At 39.5% G+C, this 18,225-nt stretch overlaps 1 protein-coding gene across 4 annotated transcripts; it reads right to left on the bottom strand.

The window, feature by feature from the left end:
• Positions 1-45: 45 nt before the first annotated feature.
• Positions 46-18,202, bottom strand: LOC113081683 (chromodomain-helicase-DNA-binding protein 4-like). 4 transcript variants are annotated; one of them, XM_026253708.1, is made up of 40 exons: positions 17,953-18,089; positions 17,142-17,205; positions 16,198-16,310; positions 15,677-15,943; positions 14,668-14,786; positions 14,257-14,552; positions 13,977-14,095; positions 12,828-12,945; positions 12,522-12,691; positions 12,101-12,349; positions 11,727-11,930; positions 11,432-11,643; positions 11,214-11,345; positions 11,005-11,101; positions 10,522-10,713; positions 9,852-10,052; positions 9,598-9,735; positions 9,135-9,256; positions 8,860-9,033; positions 8,477-8,618; positions 8,219-8,350; positions 8,018-8,135; positions 7,805-7,929; positions 7,593-7,685; positions 7,352-7,490; positions 6,497-6,666; positions 6,232-6,421; positions 5,350-5,436; positions 5,168-5,259; positions 4,952-5,085; positions 4,734-4,878; positions 4,453-4,609; positions 3,862-3,956; positions 3,481-3,721; positions 3,176-3,235; positions 2,932-3,096; positions 2,745-2,853; positions 2,189-2,321; positions 1,887-2,082; positions 1,065-1,240 (listed from the first exon to the last, which is right to left on the bottom strand). In XM_026253708.1, the coding sequence occupies exons 2-40, from the start codon at positions 17,188-17,190 to the stop codon at positions 1,065-1,067; spliced, it is 5,871 nt and encodes a 1,956-aa protein (XP_026109493.1). In that variant the 5' UTR covers positions 17,191-17,205; positions 17,953-18,089. The 4 variants fall into 4 exon arrangements, with proteins under 4 accessions (XP_026109491.1, XP_026109490.1, XP_026109493.1 ...); XM_026253709.1 differs by having other exon boundaries at positions 17,880-18,037; XM_026253706.1 differs by lacking the exon at positions 17,142-17,205 and having other exon boundaries at positions 46-1,240; positions 6,244-6,421; positions 17,953-18,202.
• Between the last annotated feature and the right edge of the window lie 23 nt (positions 18,203-18,225).

Raw genomic sequence — 18,225 nt, forward strand, 5'->3', positions numbered from 1 at the left:
CATCATCTGAAGCACTACACCTAAACAGAGAGAAAACGCTGCCAGCTTTGTTAACTTTTTTTATTGCAGGTCTGAAAAAAAATGTAGAAACATGAGACATAACAAGAACAATGGTAACAACGATAATTACAAAGTGAGATATTCAAAACTTCTTAAAGTGTGCAAGTTTTTTTTTTTCACCTGTGCTAGGGGAATTTTGTCTTTTCTTGTAGGAAAAGGAAACTGGGACTTATTGTCTAGTTACATTATACACAGGCCAATCAGGAGAGAGAGATTTTTTTAACAAGAACAGAAATATTAATAAACAATGGTGAACAGAGCTGGACTTTTCTTAAAGCAGTAGTTCTCATAATGAAAAACAAAATATTGGTTATAATATATATTTAATCTTAATCTAAAGGAATGGAAGGTCATTTGATGGCCTTATAAGAGTTCTGAATGCATTTTTGACGTCCGTTTGAAATTTTAGATTTCTGAAGAGTGCGTATGTGTTTAAGAAGGGTAATTCTGCAGAGCCTGCATCAGTGGATTATTACCTGACAAGTCTATCCAGCTATATGTCACAAAAGTCTGGACTCTGCATCCGGGACAGGTACTGTGTTTACACCAGCATAAACTTTTCACTAGGCTTCCAACTGCTGCTTGATGATACTTACAGTACAAGAAGTTGGAAAACACATGATGTTACAGAGTTCAAACCGGCATTTAAATTTCAAGCTTGGAGCATAATTGTTGAAACTCACAAAAAGCCCTGCTTTGACTACAACAGTGCAGAGGAGGTGATCTGGAAAACCCCAACTGGATATATACTGGAGAATGATTTGGGTGCTGTGTATATGGGTTGGAATGCCTTAATTGAACTTAAATGTTAGGGAACCACAGTGTGTTAACTAGGAACAGCTCCACTCTCCTACTGTCCAAACTAGTGTAGGCAGCTGGAACTTATTTCAGATATATACAATGCATCTGATCCCCTGACCCAGGTGCATGTCTGTATGTGTGCGAGATGATTCCTCATCCCGTCACTTATGGGAGGTACGAGTGAAAAATTCATCAAGGAGTCATCAGCGTGGCCCCTGCGTCTGCGTGACCTCCGGTCCTCGGCTGGCCAGCCGGCTAAGGATGCTTCTTTCTGACATCTGCAGCCGCACAGCGACGGGCGGTATCCGAGCAATGGTGGCCGGGAGCCTGGTGACATCTGCCTTCATGTCGCTGAGCAGCTCCTCCAGTTGTTTAAGAACTGACAGAACAATTTGAGGTAGGACAGATTTATTTATTTGAACATTTTAAGTACATGAATTCGTTTTTGCCTTTAAACGACATTAGTACAGCTACAGGATGCAAAAAGCAAGCCAAATGTGTTAAAACTATGCTGTGATACTAAGTGTGAAGTTTTGTGGTTTTGAGCAGTGCTGTGCTGGAAACACTGTCCTAAGCTATTAAATGTTTTGGCCATTGTACTGTCATATTTAATGTATAATGTCATTTTATTTTGTATTTTTTTCCTTTTATGTTCTAATTATAATTTAAAACATTTATTTTATAGTATTATGCAATTATAGCTATGTAAATAAACACAATAAGTACATAAATCACAATGCGTAAATCCACCAGCGCTCTGCATCTATTGTCAAATCTTGACTAGTCAAAAAACACAAGACTTCGAATAAATTTACTAGGTTATCTCTGGTTGTTTAACAACAATTAAGAAAATATAATGTTTGTGTGTCACGAAAATGGACAAAACTTGTTTTTTGATTTGGTTTTATATTGAAAAATATTTTTTTTTAAATTTATTTATATTTTTAGCACACTTCTGCATTGCAAAAGTGTGTCCAGAGCTGTGTGGTAATTTATACTGTGCACAGAGTTGGGAACTATTGTACCTTTGTGTAGAACAGCATTAGCAGGCTTGTTTCCTGACATGGACTCTTTACTGAGGTGCTGGTGTGACTCCGCCAGACACTCCACCTCACTGAAGCGGGTGTTGAGTGCCATGGAGGGGTGAGAGGGGTCCTCTGTCATGTTTAGATACGCAGCACGTCTGAGCTGCTCCTCGATCACCAGTGCCTGTTCCAACAGCTAAAGACAGACACAGAAATGAAGCAGTTGAAAGAACAGCCATGCAGCTCTGGCGAAACACTGCCTGGCAGTTTGTACGGTTTCGTAATATCTGTGCATCTCGAACCTTAAACCTGCGAGCAAGAAACTTGTTTTTAATCTCAAGGAAGTTTCCTCTGCTCATCTCTCCCTTAAAAGGCTCATTGAGGATGGCGAACTTCGGGTCATTCTGTACGTCTTGCCAACGAGCGTAGCCGTGGCTGATGGTAGAGAGGTGAAGGACATAACAGCCAGTTTCTGATATCAGATATGTGATACACTGTAGAAGTTTGGACACACTGAATTATGTTGCTCATGATCTAAAAATACTTTTTGTTCTAAAGACTTATGCTCAAATGCAGGAAATTCGCTTTGAAGACATATATTATTTACATGTACATAGATAGCTAGTACTGGACAGTTTTGATTTATTTCACATTTCTCGTCTACAACACAGTTCCCATACTTCTGTTTGTGTTACTTCAGTTTTAATTATATCATTATTCTTTTAAAATGCAAGAAAAAAAAATGATTTATTTGTGTTTGCAAATTTGCACAGCTAGTGTATTTTAAATAATACAAACAATAAAAAAACAACAACATATAAATAAAAATAAGATTCAACGTAATGGTGTTAAGGATACTGTATGATACCAGCCAGCAGCCAGTAGTCATGGCGACGATGCCAGATCTCGTAAGTCTTCTTGGTGACCGTGGCGGCTCTCTCTTCATTCTGCCAGAGAGAGTGAAGCTCTAGAAAGAAACAGAGTTCACGGATTCAGAAATCAACGGCATGTACACACACACACACACAGTTAATTCCCAGTGTACCTGTGAAACCCCCGTCAGCGATGTTAAACATGAACCTCTGCTTCACTGCTTTCTTCTTTTCCTCACTCACTCCATCCCCTCCTCCGCTTGTTTCTTTGACGTTCTCTCCATTTTGCAGCTTAGCGGAGACCTCCGACTTCACTCCGTCCTTCTCGTCTTTCAGCTCTGTTTGAGGAGAGAGAGAGAGATTATTCATTGTAACAGTTATCTGTGGTATAACGTTGCTATTTGTGTAAGCATGTACCTTTCTTCTCATCTCTTGCTGGGCTAGTGTCCATTTTGTCTGTCTTCTCTTCAGATTCTTCTGCAATGGAGTAAGACAATATTGATGCTATGTGTTATAGGGGTCATGCAAAATGTAGAGAATTTGACATGAATTTCAATGCATTTAAATTCAAATTGCAATCTCGCATCTGGTTTTGCTACACATGGGGACCTTTACTAGAAAGGTTATTTTCATGGATTAGATATTTATACAAGAGAATGTCAAATCAAATGTAAGATAAATTTGTATTTTTGCATTATTTTAGGTAGTGCTTAGCACTTCACCTTTGGTTTTGGATGTGTCTACACTGCTTGTGGCTTCTAAAGTTTCAGCTTTGACATCTGAAGATCTGTTTTCCTTCAATTCAGTGGACTTCTCTTTGTCCCCATCCTTTTCATTTTCTTCATCTATGCTTCCTCCATCCTTTTCTGCTGATGGTGAGGTGGTCTCTCTCTCCCTGTCCCTAGTCTCCTCTTTCTTTCCCAGACTTGGGGATCTCTCACCTTCATCAGGAATCTCAATGATCTGAGAAAAAGAGGTGATGTGAGAATGAGAGCTGGACAAGTGAGACAAGCAGGTGTTCACAAAACAAACAAAATGTTTAAAAAACAGAGAAGAGAAACAGGAAGGTGAAGTGAAAAAGTGAGACCGTAAATAACAAGTACCTCATCCTCCTGTCTGGAGCCTTTTGTCTCCTTCTCTCCATCCAGCTCCATCTTCTCCTCCAGCTCTTTTACATCATCGCTCTTGGAAAGGTCTTCTATTTGGATAAAAGAGAGTCAGATTAATGTGTAAGAATTGTCCATGCAGACATACTAGACAAGCTGCCTGTGAATAAAGAACAAATCCTCTTCTGGGAATAGATTTTAAAAAATTCAACGTCATAAAAAGGTTGAATTATTTGCAATTATCCGGGGGGGTTATGGGTTCAATGGACCACGTGACTTTCATTGGTAACAACATTAATTTTGATAGACAAAACTTTCATATTAATAATAAAGTCATTGACCCATATAAGCCAGTGTTATTTTTGCATTATATTATATTATAGCATTTAAATATTTACTAATATTTTTATTTCCCTTTTTAATTGTTATTCATTTTTAGCCATTTAAAGTATAATTATATTTGTTTTTTATATTTCTATATAGCTTTAGTTTCTACTTAAGTCTTTTATTTATTTTCTATTTTTCTACAATTTTAGTACTGTTTTCTTGGTTTTGAGTTTTTAACAACACTCATATGCATGTGTGTACCTGGTATTGGTGTGTTGGGCTGGGTATCAGCAGGTGTTCCACTAGAGGGAGTTTTGGGATCTTCTCCCGCTGCGATGGCTGCCGCTCTTTTGCTTTCCTCCAGTTCTTTCATCCAGGGCATTGACCACTGACCATTGACATGCTCAAACTCCTGCACCTGTAAGAAATTAAAACAGTCAATCATATAACATCACCACAGACATTTACCAATAGCAGACTCACTCAATCCAACAGCTCACTCCTAACCACTAAAACACAAGAAACCACAACCTCACACACACCTTCTTGCGGATCAGTGACATTACACCTATGCGCGTGAGAATATGTTGTCGTGACAGTCCTTCCCGTGGAACGCCATCAGCAAATGTTTCTGCCCCATCGGCGCCTGGCTCACATAGGTGACGCATAAAGAGGGACACGTATGCCCTGAGAAAGAGAGAGACAGTCCTCAAGTAAATGAGATCAAAACAAGAACTCCTCTAAGGACGGTCAGACTTACTTGAACTCCTTCTCTGATTTGCCTCGCAGGTCTCTAACAAGCCACTGGGTGGTGAAGGCATCCTGGGGAGGCATCCCATAACGCATCACTGCATTCAGGAAAGCCTTCCTTTGTCGAGCATTGAAGCCCAAAACCTAATGAGGAGAGAGAGGTTAACGATCACTGAGTATGTGAAGGGAATAGATGAAACAAGCTGAAAGTTAACTGAAGTTGAACCTCAATGTTTCCTCCCACTCTGGCCAATAGAGGGGGCAGTGGTTTATCTTTATCATTTCTCAAGCCCTTGCGACTTGGTCTTCGGGAGTTAGCTAAAAACAAAAAAAGAGGATCGTGTAAATACAAATATATAATAACTGCCTATTCGGATTGTTTAAGGATGGTTTAACTTTGTTCCTCACCTTCAGACCGCTCGTCAAAGTCCTCATCACCCTCCTCTGAAGCCACCGAGTAATCTGATTGGTTATCAGACTGATCATCCTGCCAGTCTGGGAACACAAATGAGTGAGGCAATACATTACTGAGCCCTTGAGCTCTCTTGACAAAAAATATTTAATTTAAGGGGACAATACAACAAGGATTCATGCAGACACCTAAAACAAACGGGACACACTGGACTGAGTTTCTCATAATCTTCGTATTTTCCGGACTATAAGTCGCACTTTTTTTTGATAGTTTAGCTGGTCCTGCGACTTATAGTCAGATGCGACTTATTTATCAAAATTAATTTGACATGAACCAAGAAAAAATGACTAAAGAGCGCCCTCTCACGGCTGTAGACGGTAATGTTTTCTCTTGGTTCTTAATAAATGCGACAGTGCGACTTTTTTTTTTTTCTCGTCATGACGTATTTTTGCACTGATGCGACTTATACTTAGGTGCGACTTATAGTTCCGAAAAATATGATTATTATATAACATATCGTTTTTTTTATTTTTTATTAAGCCTCCTATATTTTTGCCATATAAACGTTTTGCTTTGATTATTATTTTCTAGAACATAATATACCACATAATACAATTTGTTTGTTTAGTTTTATAATAGATATAATAATAAACAATTGTTTGGTGTGTCCAAACTTTTGACTGGTAATGTACATCGACACAACCACCACCATAAAATAAACAATTAATAGAATGTAAATCTAATAATTTATAAATATAACTGCATTATTTTAAACAAAAAAACTATCATTCCTGACCTGAGATCACACCACATCCATAACAACAACCACAAACATACAGGGAAAGAGTAGTAAAAAAGCATTAAAAGTGCGTCTGTACCCCGTCTACTACCTCTGTCCTCCTGTGAGCAGTCGTTGTAGTTGACTGGTTTGCGTGGCCGTTTGCCTTTGCCCAGGTGGCGAGCGAGATCTTCCTGCTGCTGCTCATAATGATGGCGCAACAGTTTCTCCCAGTAATCAGGATCTACACTCTCTTCCTGCTTAATGATCTCTCTATCCACATCCTCTTCCTGACAAAGACACGCCATATGATATACATATACAGTACATACATAAGACACAGTCACAATCCCACACAAACTCACCTCCTCGTCCTCATCTTTGACCACATACTGGGCCACTTTAAAAGAGCTGAGGTATTCATTCATACTCTGCAGCTCCGTGTCATCTGTTGCGTCTTGGTTTCGATCCAACAACCGATCGATCGCCTTATCATCATAGTGGATCACACTGCTGTCTTCCTCCTTATTGTCACCTGGAGGGCAGATTTATTTGATTTAGAACTGATTTTAGTTTTTACTTGGTCCCTTTCATTTCTTGTGCAGATTCTTGCCATTCATTTCTGTATTAACACATTCAACTTTTTTATTTTCTGTACTGTCTAAAACTATCTGTATTTTAATCATGTTGATAAATCTTGCCTGACTCTAATTTTAAGGGAGAGAGACGAAGACAGATAGTAGATAAAAATACAACATAACACTCATTTAAAGAGAGCGAGGCAAGTGAAGGCCCAGGAATAAGATTTTTTTTCTTTTTTTTGGTTTGCGCCCTGTCATATTTAGCTTTAGTTTTTTTTACTTTACTACATTTTCTCTAGGCCACCATGAAAAAAAAAAAAAACTACTGCAGCATCGGAACAAAACTTGGCTTTTTAACATCAGTCACGTGTAGTTTAGAGCTCTAAATAATCTTCAACTGAAAGCAGAACTACACTTTTATACCACAGCAGCTTATGTTTGACACCTTTTCTGTAGTTGATGCGATAGTGGCTGATACACAAAACACACCACATTCAAACCCTTAAACTAAAAGCTGTACGTGTTACAACGTTTTACCACATTTAAAAGTCATTATTATTCTCTCAAATGCTTTATTTTCTGGTCTCAAATAAATATCATGTTCAGAAGATGAAGCAGAATTCCCTGAAACAGTATTACCCTCTCCAAGCTCTTTGAAAAGCTGTTCTGTGCCAAACTTCAAGATGTCATCCAATTCTTGTTTGGACATGGATCCAGCCTTGGAGCCCAGACCAGGCCGCACCACCAGGTGAGTCAACATCATCTTCTTCTTTGCAACCTGAGACACAAGGATCAGGAGATGACTTTTGCAAATGCTAGTGTTTGATTGTTTTTTTTTTTTTTTTTTACAGTTTTTTCAACATAGTTTTGCATATCTCACCTGTGTAATTCTCTCCTCCACGGATGCTTTAGTGACAAACCGATAGATCATCACCTTCTTATTCTGACCAATACGATGAGCCCTGCTAAATGCCTGGGAAAGACAACAGGAGAGAAACAGCATCAGATAGAGTTCACCCACATGGACGCTCTCACGGAGATAGATGCAGGTGTTTGATAGTTTTAGCATCAGGTATTTTACGTCGCCTCTACCTGGATGTCATTGTGTGGGTTCCAGTCAGAGTCGTAAATGATGACAGTGTCAGCGGTTGCCAAATTGATGCCCAAACCCCCTGCTCTGGTGGACAAGAGGAAAACAAACTGAGGCGCACCAGGAGCTGCAGTAAGAGGAAAGAAAAAGATATTGTCAAAACATCCATTATGACCTTGCTATTTCATGGAAATAGATGACATTCTTCCCCTCACCGTTGAATCTATCGATGGCCTCCTGCCTCATCCCTCCAGTCACTCCTCCATCTATCCTTTCATACTTGTACCCCTCATTTTCCAGAAAGTCTTCCAGCAAATCCAACATCTTTGTCATCTGCATCCATGCACAATGCGTTTAAGTATACTTGAGTATATAGTTAAGTATATCTGTATTCTGTGTAAGGTATTTGTGTGTACCTGTGAGAATATAAGCACTCTATGTCCGCCCTCCTTCAGTTTTTTCAGCATCTTAAACAGAAGCATCAGTTTCCCAGAAGCCTTTGTCAGGGCACTGCCATCATACATGCCATTGGGCATTTTAGGGGCTTCCTGCAAAATCAGACTCATAATGATCAGTTGAAAGTACTGCTGTTATTAATTCAAACTGTAACTGTAAGTTCCCCTATTTCTACTGTAAAATGGTACTGTCCTATTTGAAAGTGAGTGAGAGCTCACATTAGCAGCTGTTGGGAAGAGGTAGGGGTGGTTACAGCACTTCTTTAGGTCCATAACCACATTGAGCAGAGACACCTGGTTTCCTCCTCCACGAGTGTTCAGAGCTTCAAAGTTGCGTGTCAAGATGTACTTGTAGTACTTCCTGTTTCAGAAAAACAGAAAGATTTAATCAGAGACTGTTGCCATATAAAAGTCATAAATGGCCCATACAACTTCAATTCATATGTACACACTCTGAATAATCAGAATCATCAATCTGTCAGTCATACAGCAAAGACTCATGCTGTAAATAACAGAGAGGGTGTCCAGCAGGTGGCGCAAATGAGGAATGAATGTACTGAATATTTAGCAGAACACTGACGAACACTGAACAAGTTTCCTACTTCTGCATGGGGCTGAGCTCCACTCGCACGATGAGTTCCGTTTTAGAGGGCATGTGCTTGAAGACATCAGCTTTGAGTCGTCTGAGCATGTGTGGACCCAACATGTCGTGCAGTTTCTTAATTTGGTCCTCTTTAGCTATGTCAGCAAATTCTTCCAGGAAACCTTCCAGATTACTGAAACACACACATTTAGTAACGAACAACTGAAAAAAATAAACAGGCCTCATCGCATTCACCTATAAAGAACACACACACACACACACACACACACTTACTTGAATCTCTCAGGTGTGAGGAAGTTGAGCAGATGGAAGAGCTCCTCCAGGTTGTTCTGTAAAGGTGTGCCTGTCAACAGCAGCTTATGCTGAAGAGGGTAGTTATTCAACACACGAAAGAACTGTGGGAGATAAAAACAAGAGTGATTTGGTGTTAGTTTTATATCAAATACTAGTTCATAAGCAATAGATCTCTCAGAAATGAAACTTCTTTCATCATCTTTTCAATTTCATGTTGCTCCAAATCTGTATAGCTTTTCTCCATAAAGAGTGCAAATGCACTATAAAAGTATGCACTATTTTTCAAATCGTTAGATAGCTTTATGTGTGGAAAAAACTAATTGTAAGTTATTTGGAATGACAGGAGGGTGATGACAGATGACATAATTTTGACTGCTGGATGAACAAATCCTTTAATAAGTACATATTTTGATGTGTCACTCATCTGACATAAGGAGCTTACCTTTGATTGGTTATTTTTCAGTCTATGGGCTTCATCTACTACGAGACAAGCCCAGTCGATGGAGCCCAGGATGGCTTGGTCGATTGTGATCAGCTCATAAGATGTCAAAAGCACATGGAACTTCACAGAAGCCTCTTTCTGCGCAAATGAAGCAGAACAACACATCGTAAACAGGTATAGACAAAGAAGCATATCATCAAACCACAAGCTACTGTATCAACTCTACACGTCCAAACCTCCTTTGGGATTCATACCTTCATTTTGGAGGCCTTCTTCCCACCGCGGATGGCGTTGTCCTCAAAGGAGAATTCATTTTCTCGTATGACAGCTCTACTGTCTTTATCACCCACATAAGTGACCACATACATGTCTGGGGCCCACATCTCAAACTCCCTCTCCCAGTTAATGATGGTGGACAGAGGGGCACTGACCAGGAACGGCCCCTTCGAATGACCCTGAGAGAGACCATTACCAAATGTACTGCATTATAAACTTGTAATGCCACATTACAAACAATAGCTTTTATGATGAATATGTCTTCCTAGAGATAATTTATTACTGTAAAATCAAGTAATCAAACTAAAATAACACAAGAGTAATTACACTACCAGTTTAAAAGTTTGGGGTCATTAAGATTTTTCTGTTAGAAAGAATTGAATACTTTTAATTTATACAGCAACGATCCATTAAATTGATGAAAGGTCACAGATTTTTTTTATTTTTTTATTTTTTTTACAAAAGATTTCTACTGTAAATAAATGCTGTACTTTTAAATTTACTATTCAAAGAATCCTTGCAGCACAACTATTTTTAGCACTGATAATAGTAAAAACTGTTTCATGATCCCCAAATCACTGTTGGTGAGTACAAAATACCTAATGCCATGAGTGTTATTGCACTTACAATATGTTTTTAGAAACACACCTCTTTGTAGAGCGAGTAGAGGAAGACAGCAGTCTGAACCGTCTTTCCGAGACCCATTTCATCAGCCAGGATGGTGTCTGTGCCCTGAGCCCAAGAAAACCGCAACCAGTTCAGTCCCTCAAGCTGGTAAGGGTGAAGCGTGCCGCCAGTAGAGTCCAGATAATCCGGCTGCCTATCAAACTTCATAGTGGGCTGAAAATAAGGGACAGGAAGAATATTAGATCATTGTCAGTCAAAAACATATGAATGCATTTTCTTTAAAACTATATCAATCTAAATGGTCTTGCTCATAATTACATTAATGTCTACCCTTGAGAGAATAGGAAATTATCGGACAAAAGTGGGAAACAAGACTAGAGAATAGAAGTGGGTCTGGTTCAGACTTGCAGTGCTAAACCATGGGTCCAACCTAAATGTGTTTACTATTAAAATTCTTAGTCAAAGTAGAAAAACATTGTTCCAAGTTGTTCTAAGGTTCCTTACATCCACCACAGGATTAGCAGGAGGCCTCTCTGTCTTCTTCACTTTCACCTTCTTCATCTTTTTACCTGGTCTGCCCTCTTCTCCAAGCATCAGCTCCCTGACGAACAGAAAAAAAAGAAGATAAGCAGATTAATTTATACTTGCACTCGATATTGTTTCACACTAGTGTGCATGTGTGTGAAGTGCTGTAGAGGCCTGTGTGCATGTACCTGTGGTTCCAGTAATGTTGTTTATAGGTCTCATAGTCTGGGATGTCCATGTCTTCAGACTCCCAGGCTGACTGATCATATGGCAGATCTCTCCATTTGATCAGATAGTGAACGTTATTCTTCTTATCCACACTGCCAGAAAAAAATAAAAATAAAAATCAATGACCAAACAGTTCAGCAGATGTCTTCCTTCAACTGGTTCATATGAACGTTCTCACCTGTGGTTTAAGATGCGGTGGATGAAGAGCCACTCCAACTTTACTCCAAAGCGCCCATACGTCTCCTCTATGTGTGCATAAAAGGGATCTTTGTTCTTCCTCTTGCAGCTCTTATCCTCGTCTCCTTCAGCACCCATCTCTAGATTGGGGGGCTCCTCCATATCTGTCTTCCGCTGGTAGTTACGGAACATTACCTGACAGTTCAGCTCCAACTGTGACAAGAAAGAAAAATTAATTATTGCAAGATGGCACATTCCAGTTAACAAGAAATTGTATGTTTCTATTTGTGTGTCACCTGTAGTTCCTGGACCCAAGAACAGTGCCAATAAGACATGTTGCACCACTTCACAAAGAACTCTCTCTCCTTCCGACCAATCATAGGAGGAGGATCCGGAGCATCGGCTGGAAGTTCTGCAGGACGCGGCACAGGCATAGGGGGAGGGGCATCACCCCAGCGCCAAGCCAGAACTTTCTGGACTTTGCCCTTCAGTGGAGCACTCTGAGAAAGCAAAAACATGATATTCTATGTTTTGCCAAATGGAACCACAATATAAAATTTATTTAAATAAATTAAAAATATATATTTCAGCTCTGGCATCTCTGAAAATAAAACCTCAAGAAAACCTAATCCAATGGATAGGCCATACTATACTATTATTCCTCTCTCACCAGGCAGCGTGGGCAGATCCACTCTCCGTTGGGGATGTCTGGCAGAGGAGGGTTGAGACAGTGCAAGTGATAGGACGAGGGGCATGTGTCACAGCACAGCAGCTCTCCTCCATCCTTACACACCCGACAAAACTCTATATGATGATCGTCCTCCTCTTCTACCCCTCCATCATCCCTCCTTCCATCATCGTTCTCCTCTTCACCCTCAGAACTCTCCTCACGGGCCTCCCATTGAATTCCCTCCTTCTCCTGAGAGAGAGACATAAATAATGCATAATCAACAGAAACTTTAGTCATTAAATATCAATGGTAGGGAAAAGGTGCACATACACACACACAGAAAATAGAATCTACTTGATGAGCCCACAGCAGCTCAAGGAAAGGCCAGACATTTATTTTGAACATGTTTACATGTACGTACGCAGTGGGGGCAGCTCCACGTGCCCTCTGGGGCTCTCTCCATGTCAGGATCTAGACACACCATGTGATAGGCTCTTGGACAGGTATCACACAGGATGATCTCGCCACCCTGCTGACACACCTCACAGTAGTCCTGATGATCCGTCTCATAGCCGTCAGCATCCTCATCCACTATGAAAGAAAACGAGGGTTTATAACAAATGTAAATGGCTAGAAGGTGGCCAAAGTAGTATAGTGTTTTCATTACAGTGTGTGTGTGCTCATTAGTGTGAACAGAGTAATCCGAGTTGTGCTGTCTTTGACTCACTCTTCTTCTTCTTGGAGCTCTTGGATTTTTTACTCTTGGAGCGGCTGCTCCGACTGTTTGATCCATCACTTATGGAGAAACCGTCAAAATCGCTCTCACCATCATCATCCTCACCGCTCTGAGAGAAGGAACCATGGGTGAAAGGGTGCAAAACAAGTTGGCGACATTAGCAATAAAAATACGGAATAATTGAATATATATTCACTACCGTTAAACAGTTTTTGGTTGGTAAAATCTTGTAAGGCTTTTGAAAGAAGTCTCTTAACACAAAGCAATTATTAATACATTTATCTGATCAAATATAGTAAAAACATAAAATAATTTTTTTCCTATTTTAATACATTTTAAAATGTAATTTATTCCTGAGATACATTTTCCAGTGATACATTTTTTTATTTTGTAACATTATAAATTCAAATGTCCTTTTAACTGAATTCACGATCACTGCAATACATCCTTGCTGAATAAAAGTATATTAATCTCTTAAAAAATATATATATATTCATCCCAAACTATTTAACAGTAGTAAATATTATATATATTATATATGTATATTCTTTAATTATATAATTAATAACTATAACAGTTCTGTCCAGACAACTCTCTGGAAAGTTTAGCATAGTAATATACATAGCAATGTTAATGTGTTGGGTCTTGAATGGATCTTCTATACTGCTGCGGTAGAGCAAGTACAGAGACTTGCTACAGCCAATACATCCACAGACATGCTGCAGAGAGCATGTAGGAAATACTGCTAGAGTAAAAATATCATATCTAAAATAACCCTCATATATATAACATATATAAGATCATCCTGTAGCAGATCTACACAGGTGGAGCTGGGGCAGGTAGAGGGTTTATGATGCACGCTGCAACTGCCACAGCTAGAACTAGCCAAGTATTTGAAAGTTGAGCTGCAAGCTCATTGGCTGCTGATGTTAAAAAGAAACCAATCAGCTGAGCAATGTGAGTAATGATTTGATTACCTAAAACTGAGTTAGAATCTATCGGCCTGCGCCATCTAGAGTTTCATGACAGAACTTTAAATTAACTAACAATACTAAATAAATATGAATAATAATGTATAATTTAGCTAATTTAATTTATGCTGCAGTAACATATGTAAGCACATATGGAATAGATACATACAGATGAACGTTTTCTCTTGAAATTGCCCAGTTTTATCTTCAGTGGAGCCACTTTCTTCGCTTTAGACTTTTTGTCCTGGGGCTTTGGGGTGGACTTGGTCTTTCTACGTGCATTTGGGCCTAAAGCAGATATATAAATGACACAAAAAGTGTTAAGTAGATTGAAAAAACACACATAATATACTCTCTTTTGGTCCTCTAAAAATTTCCTCATTTTGTTCTCGGTTAATTATTTCTGATCCTGACAATTTAATTTCCAATTCCTCTCTCTCTCCTCTGACCTTTGCCCTCTTTGGTCTTGGCTTTTCGCAGGGGGACCGCTGGGGGCTGTTGGGATGGGGGTGGTGCAGCAGGAGCTGCTGTTGATGTGGGCGTGGCCACGGGAACAGCCCCTCCTCCGTCCACCCTGGTCACCATACTCTCCACAGCAGCAGCTACATTGGCAGCTGCCAGGGCTGCGTTGGCACTAGCTGAGCCTCGCATGGGATTATTAGTGCTGAACTCCCGCCATTTAGCCCCCAACACCATCATCATCTTTGACACAGCGATCTTAGGGTTCTTAGCAGCTATTAAAGGTCTAAACAGAAGAGGGAGAAAAAACATTTCAGATCAGTCACAAGATAACCTAGATGTTTATGTAAGGCGGTTATAGAAATGGGGCAAAAACTGACAGAGATGCGCCACTGTTCTACCTGACAAACTGACTGAAAGCTTTGTAATTGGTGAGAGAGGTGTAGTCCTCTTGGGTAAAGGTGTAGTCGATGTCTTTCATTCCCCAGTCTGCTAACAGCTGAGAGGAAGATTTGGGTTCCTGTGAAATAAGAACAGAAGATGACAGGTGACTAACACAAGAGAAGAACGCAATCGTGAAATTATAACCTGAGATATATATACACATATCATGTGACCTGAAGCTTTATCTGAAAACATAACAGACACTACTGTTCAAAGGTTTTAGGGGCTGCAATTTTTCAGTCAATGTATCAAAATTAACTAAGGACATTTATAATGCTACAAAAATATATTTTTTAAAATGAATGCAACCTCAAACTTTTGCATGGTAGTGTGGAAGGAAAATGTATAACAGGGATCCTCAAATCTGGCCCACAAGATCCACTTTCCTGCAGAGTTTAGCTCTAATCAAACACACCCGAGATTGCTAATCAATGTCTTCAAGATCATTATAAAAAATTAAAGGTAAGTGAGTTTGATCAGGGTGTGAGCTAAACTCTGCAGAGCAATGGCCCTTCAGGACAAGATTTGAGGAACCCTAATCTACATGATATCAGAAGCACTGAAAAAAAAAAAAAAAAACACAAACAAAACTGAAAAATCAGTATTTGTTGTGGCAACAAATCTAGAAAGTGAAAGCAAAGACAAGGCTCAAAATCAGTATCAGACCTTTTCAGGAACATATACTTTGCTGATTATTAAAGCATGAGTCGCAAAAAATAATAAATAAATAATAATAATATATCTTGGGCACAAATATCTTTCAGCCATTTTTTAATCCTGTGTAAATACATTTGCGTCTGTGGCACAACTTTTGTAAATGCACAGTGTTTGTGTTTTTGTGTGTTTATGTATTTGTACTTAGCAGATCAACCTCATGTGACACTGAATTTGATTTTTTTGCTGTTGTCCCAAGGTTTTAACGTCAAACCCGGGATGAACAATGGCCACCCATTGGCTAAACCTTACCTGACCATCATCATCATCGTCATCATCTTCTTCCTCAGGTTCTGGGTCTTTACGTTTGCTTTTTCCTCCAGATGAGCCACCAGCCTTTTCTCCCACTGAACCTCCCTTCTTTCTCTCCTTGGAGGAGCTGGATCTCTTTTTCTTCTTCTTGCTTGGTGCATAGTCACTCCCTTCACTCTCAGATTGCATCACTCGGTCCTCCTCGTCTTCCTCACCTTCTACCATTCGGATTGATTCCATGATTTCAGGAGAGCTGACAGGAACGTCCTAGACCACAATATTCACCCAAGGAGAGATGACAATATCAGATAAACTCAGGGAAAAACCTTTCAGTTTAATGCTTGTTCATCTAAAGGTTTAACAGTGATGGTAATTGCAAATAATGAGTGATGTGACTTTTGATAAATTTTTATGAATAATTGCTGAATAAAAATTATTTATTTAAAACTCCAAACATTAAACGGTAGTATCTATATATTTAAATACAGTGTATATTCATATCCTAAAGGTGCTCCACTAACCTCTCTGAGAAGTTTCTGTCGTTTGCTGCTCCTGCTTTCACGGTTTTTCTTTGCTTTCTTCTTCTTTTTGGATTTGGGAGTCTCTGCCTCTGATGTTGGTTCATCGGCATCATCTGTCCAAAACAGACACATAGCATGCATCAAACATGAACAATCATCTCATTTTTGATTTTCTGTCATTCCTACCCTTCCTGAACTGATACAGTACTTTTAATTCAACATTATTACCCATTTGACTTGAATATAATGACTAAAGGTAATGTCACATCAGTTTAGATTTATTTTTTATATATCACATCTTAAAGCATTCCGAATACTTTTTTGTTTTTATGCATTCCTGCTTTAAGATGTGAGTGTACGGTCCAAATATGTCAGCAGCAGTGAAACTAGGTCATAAGGCTCTTGCTTTTAAAATCATTCATTTATTATAAGCACTCTGCTGATAGGCTGCGCTGTCAAAGCCAGTACCGAGGGCAGCCGGAAGAGGAACGCAAAAACAAACGGGTTTGTCATTGTCACACTATTCTAACAACATTGCGCGAGGTATGATCGCTAAGGTAGAAAAAAAACAAGTATTTTTCTTTCTTAAGATACGAAGAGGTCCGTAACAAATAGGTTTGTCTATCATTTTAACATCTTCTCCTGGCCAGTGAATCAGGAAGTGATGTGACTTTTGCTTACAGCTCGCCGCTACTGCATCATAAACTAATGTTAAAGGTTTTGCTTTAAATAGGAGCATGATGCAGTAACACGTGGATCGCCAGCTCGAGCAAAACATAAAAACATTCTAACGTTAGCAGCGTTCTCTTTTCAGAAATTACCATTTGTCAATAAGTACTATGACATGTCAGCAGTTACGTTCATTTGTTAGTTAAGGCTCATTTGGGGAGGTTATATAACATGATGTGGTTAATAAGGGTCCTGACAGGGCAGCTAAACCTTACCATCTCTCATAGGTCCAAAATGGTCCCTGTCGTCTTCACTCCCAGACATATCCGCGTCCGGAAGCTTGATAAAATAGAAATGACAACAATATTTGGGTCTGGTTTTTAACAGCACCCCATACTGACAGAACTAGATAACGTTTAAACAACTGATGGGGAAGCTATCTGTGTTAAGGTGAATTAAAAATCAATGAACGATTGTGACATTTCAAAACAACAACGTCATACAACGCGTAGTGTTAAAAGAGTTTAACGTAGTCGTGTCATCTCGGCTTTTTTCGTCAACTTTCTCGCTCGATCCGAGCAAGACCCCTCAACTTAGCTGTCAATCAAGTTAGCAAAGCTAGCAAACGGAGTCAAGTGATCCGGTTGCAGGGAAAATGGCAGCCGGCTGGATGAGTTGAGTTAAAGCGCTTATCTGCCTTCGTTTCTGCTTAGATTAGTATCTTTAAAACTTTCCTTCTTGAATAAATAACACGCGGAGGTCGCGAAGCCCCCGACAAACACCATACGGCGCTTTACAACGCGGTGTTTCACAGTTGCAAGTTACCAGTAATTTAGATATGTTTGTATTTTTTGTTTTATGCTTTAAAGAAAAACTTACCGAGAAACGCAAATGTCTTTGTTTGTGTATATATGTGTGTGTATGTATATATATATAATCATTTTATATACATTTTTTTATTTATAATTTTTTTTACGCAGGCGGTTGGAGGTGGGTGGGAGGAATTGACTTACAGGTCAGTCCAAGGTGTAGTTAGTCGGCGATATGATCAGCTTTAGTCTGACGCGAAAGCTGCAGGTTACTTACCTATCACTGAAAAATATAAAAGAAGCTCCGAAAAGGTGTAAATCTTTGGGAGACGTCGTCCACTCTTCTCCCCTTTCCCCAGCGTCAGTGACCAGAAGCGAACATCCTCAAACACACAAAGAAATCGGGGGGGTGGGGGGGTAGAGACATCCCATAATAATCCTAGGCACACTCCCCCCCCCTCCTTACAACACTCACTCAACTCTGCATAGTTACCTCGCAGCCTACAGACCATAATAATCATCCCCCCTCGCACACAGTACCAGCAAGTAC

This window comes from Carassius auratus, unplaced genomic scaffold, assembly GCF_003368295.1.
Source record: "Carassius auratus strain Wakin unplaced genomic scaffold, ASM336829v1 scaf_tig00035020, whole genome shotgun sequence".
Lineage (NCBI taxonomy): Eukaryota > Metazoa > Chordata > Actinopteri > Cypriniformes > Cyprinidae > Carassius > Carassius auratus.

Bases quoted from the DNA above. Each gene is read 5' to 3' on its own strand.
- LOC113081683 (XM_026253705.1), bottom strand. From the start codon at position 18,196: ATGATTATTATGGTCTGTAGGCTGCGAGGTAACTATGCAGAGTTGAGT. The intron at 5,086-5,167 runs GTTCAACTTCAG...TCTCCTCATTAG, and splicing joins GAGTGGGAGGAAACATTGAG to GTTTTGGGCTTCAATGCTCG. The intron at 4,879-4,951 runs GTAAGTCTGACC...TCTCTTTCTCAG, and splicing joins AAATCAGAGAAGGAGTTCAA to GGCATACGTGTCCCTCTTTA.